The 5,250-nt window shown below is 42.6% G+C and overlaps 1 protein-coding gene across 2 annotated transcripts in view; it reads left to right on the forward strand.

Moving 5' to 3' along the window:
• The window catches only part of LOC147033733 (uncharacterized), a 38,558-nt gene extending 35,430 nt beyond the window's left edge, over positions 1-3,128 (forward strand). Inside the window, exon 5 of one of the 2 annotated variants that reach the window (XM_085871899.1) lies at positions 1,528-3,128. In XM_085871899.1, coding sequence (XP_085728025.1) covers positions 1,528-1,589 — 62 coding nt within the window. In that variant the 3' untranslated portion in view covers positions 1,590-3,128. The remainder of the gene's footprint in view (positions 1-1,527) is intronic. The other variant, XM_085871898.1, reaches the window with a different exon arrangement.
• The last annotated feature ends 2,122 nt before the right edge of the window (positions 3,129-5,250 follow it).

Below are 5,250 nucleotides of genomic sequence, written 5' to 3' on the forward strand. Positions count from 1 at the left end.
AGACATTTAGGCAGCAGAATGTCATCATTCATCAACATTTTCCTGACTTGCTCTCCTTCACGAGGACTGCAAAGTGTATAACAAGGAACGCAAAAGATTTTGGAATAACTAAACCACAAATTCACAGACTGAGGAAATTTATTACAAAAGCAGGTTTAGAATGTTCTCAACAGCTGCCAAACCCCCCTGATACGGGATGAAAAGGAAGGAAGTGCTTTTTGCACCTTAAACATGAATGGGGGTGGTGCTAACCATTTGCGTCGGATCCAAGTTAAAAACTTTGTTGCTTCAGAAACATGTGGATGTCTGTTTGTTGCAAGAAATGCACATAACGGATACTTCGCAGTTTGACTGGCTCTGCCTTAACAAGGGGCTTTGTTTCTTTAGTAATTTGTCTTCTATCTCGGCGGGTGTTGCCTTTATGCTTCGTCCAGGTTTTGTTCCTGACTCGTATAGTTTCCTTGAAATAGTGAAAGGACACTTAGCATCATTAGTGTTCGTGTATCAAGGATTTCACCTCACCTTACTTAATGTCTATGCTCCTTGTGAGAGCGGGACTCGTAAAGTCTTTTTTACACTTCTGGCGAATTACTTCCATACTTTAGTCTTTGATCACTGTATTTGTATCGGAGGAGATTTCAATTGCATGTTTGAACCTAATTTGGATAGAAATACACCAGAACCACATCCTGAATCTCATAAAGACATATCTTGTTGTTTTTCATCACTTGGTCTACTCGATGCTTGGCGCATGCAGCACCGTACAGCATCTCAGTATACAAGGTGCCGGTGTTCTAATGGGCTGATAACACTTGCAAGGCTGGATAGATGGTATATTAACTCCACTTTTAGAAATGTCCTCATGTCTTGTAACATCTTTCCTTCCATTTTCTCTGATCATCACCTGGTAGTGCTTGGTTTATCCTCTTCTCAGTTAACGCATAAAAGTGCTTATTGGACCTTCATTACCAGCCTGTTGGAGGATTGTTTTTTACTGATGCTTTTCGTAGGTTTTGGGAAAAAACTTATCCAAAGTAAACCTTCCTATGCTTCTATCCAGTTATGGTGGGACAACGTGAAAGCTCAAATTCGTGTTTTCTGTCAATGTTCTCAGTCCTTTTCCACGAGCAAGAATAAAATTGCTGTTTCACTCTTGGAAACTGAAATTTTGCAGTTAGAGGAAGACTTAGCTAAAGCTCAAAATGACAGGAAACTTCGGTTTTTATTGGAAAAAAAAACTTATCTCAGAGTTGATTCATGAAAAAGTCATGCGGATGTCAGTTCGACTCAAAATCCAGAATGTGAAGTTTTCTGACACCCCAAATAAAAGGTTTTTCCAGTTAGAATGGGTTAAGAAATCCCAAAGGCAGATTTTCTCCTTGTTTGATGCGAAAGGGAATATTACACAAAATGAAAGTGATGTTAAAAGACTTGTGAAAAATTATTTTTCTGATTTATTTGCGAAGGAATCTGTGTGTAAAGATTGTGTTGATGAGATGACAAATCATGTTCCTTCTTTGAGTTAAGTTGTGGTCAGCGTCAAGCTCTTGAAAAGCCGCTTACCCTGGAGGAACTCAGCATGGCTCTGAATAGCTTTGAACGTGGAAAAGCCCCTGGAATCGACGGACTTCCAGTGGAATTTTTTTACAGGATTTTGGGACATCTTAGGTCCAGAAGTACTGTTGGTTCTGCAAGAAAGTTTACTTTCTGGCATACTGCCTCTCAGCTGTCGAAGAGCGGTGGTTTGTCTTCTCCCAAAAAGCGATGATCTCCGTCAAATCAAGAACTGGCGCCCCATCTCATTACTATGTTCTGACTACAAACTCTTTTCCAAATTGTTGGCCAATCGGCTAAAACTTGTCATCGGGACTCTCTTTCATCCTGACCAGAGCTACTGTGTTCCAGGGAGATCAATCTCTGATAACATATTTTTAGTTAGAGATTTGATTGATTGTGGTCTTAAAGAGGAAGAGGGGGTTGGTTTGATTTTTCCTTGATGTCAAAAAGGCTTTTGATAGCATTGATCACATTTATATGTTTCATGTGTTGCAAAAGTTTGGTCTGGGTGAAAGGTTTATCAGTTTTGTTAAGTTGTTATACAACAATATATCTAGTTTGTGTAAGGTAAACGATGGTCTCTGTTCTCCCATTCAGGTTCAGAGGGGTGTTTGGCAAGGCTGTCCATTGTCAGGTTTACTGTTTAGCCTTTCTCTTGAGCCATTACTAATTAATCTTAGGAATTCTCTTTCTGGCTTTGTACCGTCTCCAGAAGAACACCCTATCATCGTGTCTGCATATGCTGATGATGTCTATATAGTAATTAAAAATGATCAGGATCTAACCACTCTTCTTGGATCTTTACATAAGTTCCATCTTGCTTCACATTTGCAGTGTAATTGGCAAAACTGTCAAGCTCTGTGGGTGTCCTCGGCTCAATGTACATCCGGGGAGCTTCCCTTAGTGCCACCTCAGTCTCTTCCGAAAGATCTAAGGAGGACGAGAGAGGGGGTGAAATACTTAGGTGTTTATCTTGGCCCTCACCAGTACTCCCTTATTAACTGGGAAGGAGTGGTAGATCACGTAACCAAACATCTTAACAAATGGAAAAGGTTCCTTCGGCAAATGTCTTTCAGAGGTCGTATACTAATTATTAATACTTTAGTTACCTCTGTCTTGTGGCACAAATTCATCTGTTTACAGCCACCAGATATCTTGCTTAAAGAGATTCAACAGATACTGGTAAAAAAAAATTTGGAATGGTTATCATTGGTTGCAGTCAGATTTACTCTGTCGCCCCTTGTCTGATGGTGGCCAAGGGCTCATTGACGTAAAGTGTCATCTGATGGCCTTTCGGCTGAAGTCGATACAACGAGTGATCAATGTGGAAAAACTGCCCTGGCGCCCCGTAGCACAACGAATATTGAGACAAGCTGGATTGCTCGGCTACGGCCTTGAGTTGTTCCTAATTGAATAAAAAAAGATTGACACGTCTCACCTTCCTCTGTTTTACCAGAGTCTGTTGAATGCTTGGCAAGCAGTAGTGGTGACTGCCAGAGGGATTTTTATGATATCAAAATGTTTGTGGGAGAACCTCTATTCCTCAACCCACTCTTTCCCAATGTTCCCAAAAGCCGTTGTTTTTTACAAAACTTCATTTAAAAAGCGATTGCCCCAAGAATATATTAAGTGGAATATCTAGTGTGGTCGAACCATTGAGACGAATAGTGGTATATCTAGAGTTGGGCACGTTGGTGACGCTTCAAACTCGAACAATCTGCCTGGGCCGTCGAAAGTGGAGGTAAATCCTCCCCTCGCAGATGACGAAAGCTTCACCGTTGTTCCTTCAAAAAGGAAACATAAATTGAAGCATCGAAATGATAACAATAGTCAAGATGTGACGGCGAGTGTGCAAAAAAGATGGCGCCAGCTGCCGAGAATAATGACTCGTGTTTGGAAGCAACAATAGATGCTCTTTTTAAAATGAAAAATCGATTTGATGTAATTGCTCCAGAGGATGATGACTTTGTCGATGGGGTTAGTGAACATGAGCAGGAGATTGGTTTTGTGCAGCAGGGAGCACACGTGACCACTCCCATAGTCACAGGCACCTTGGATATTAACACCGAATCCACTGTAATCTCCCTCCCTGTAAAGACCAACAGTGAAGTGTGTACCATTTCTAAGTCACCAATAACTCCAAACCTGGTTGAATCAGGGTGTAAAGCTTCAACTAGTGAAACACCAGGTTTATCTCAAGCGGAATATAACGTTCCTTCCATTAGTATACTTCCTCCTTCCCGTCCTCTTCACCCTCCCACTCCTCCTCCTCCTCCCCCTCCCACTTCTAATCCTCTTTCTCTTCCCACACCTCCTCCTCCTCCCACTCCACCTCCCCCTACTCCCCTCCCCCCACTCCTCCTCCCTCCACTCTTCCTTCCCCGACTCCTCCGACTCCTTCCCCCCCCCTTTGGAAGCGGAATGTGAGGCTTCCCTTGTTAAACCATCAGCTCCATCTTTCGAGCACAACATTAAGGTAATGGATACCAATCGGTACTCGGATTGTGATTCGGACGGGGCCTCATCACTTGCTTCTTGTGGCAGTGCTGAAGCATGGAATGATCCATTTTCCCAAGATTCGGAGAGTGTTATCAGTGTTCCACCTGCCGATATCTTAAAGTTTCTTCATGACACCTTTCGCAAGAAACATGTTAAAAATTAAAAACTTTTTCCCTGACTTGCCCAGCTTTATAATCTGCGAAGCTTTTGCTCCTCAAAGCCGGACAGGTTGGTGTGACGGAATCACAAGTGTATCGACTCCGGAAATGCATCCTTAAAGCAAAGAATGAGCTGCAGACACAGAGAGACTAAGTTTTTGACACACCCAAACTCTATGTTAGCCTATGGCTTTCTCTATAGCGAGTTTAAATATTAATGGGGGACGCTCCTCCATCCGTAAAGCAGAAGTTAAACAGTTTGTTGAGACCAATCACATTGATGTTTTGCTTTTGCAAGAAACAAGATGTAGCTCCTATTGTGCAAGTGAATGGCAAAGGACAATGAGGGGAAAATGGTTTTTTAGTAGTCTGGAACACCCAAGGGCTGGGGTGGCTGTTTATATACAACCTTCCTTTTGCAGTCCCAGTGTTGTTTTTAATGAGATTATCAAAGGGTATTTGATTTCACTCACCTTCACACATAATGGCTTTAAACACACCGTACTGAATGTCTACGCACCTAGCGATAGCACGGAGAGACTCGCCTTTTACACACACTTAGAAACTTCTCTTGTACACATTGATTTTGATTGACTTGTCTGCTTGGGTGGAGATTTTAACTGCACGATGGACTCCACCATTGATCGTAATGGAGAGGAGCCGCACCCAGCAAGCGCAGCGCCTTTATTGAAAGCCTTGTCCAAGTTTTCCCTGATCGATGTGTGGAGAATCCGCAATCTTTCTTTCCGCCAATACACGTGGAGTCGGTGTTCAAAAGGCCACCTATCACTTGCAAGATTGGACCGTTTCTACATCAACAGTACCTTTTTAAATGTTGTGAGCAATATGAACATTATTCCGAGCGGCTTCTCAGACCATCACATGGTCGCACTTCGGATTCACCAACCAGTTCGGAATCGTGGTGCTGCCTACTGGACCTTCAACGCAAGCCTTTTGGATGACCAACTGTTTGTTGATGCCTTTGGTGTGTTCTGGAGAGCCTTGCTCCAACGTAAAACTTCCTTCCCCTGCCTTG

Source organism: Eptatretus burgeri, chromosome 2 (assembly GCF_056783735.1).
Source record: "Eptatretus burgeri isolate ZD-2024b chromosome 2, Ebu_testis_v1, whole genome shotgun sequence".
NCBI classification, from domain to species: Eukaryota; Metazoa; Chordata; class Myxini; order Myxiniformes; family Myxinidae; genus Eptatretus; species Eptatretus burgeri.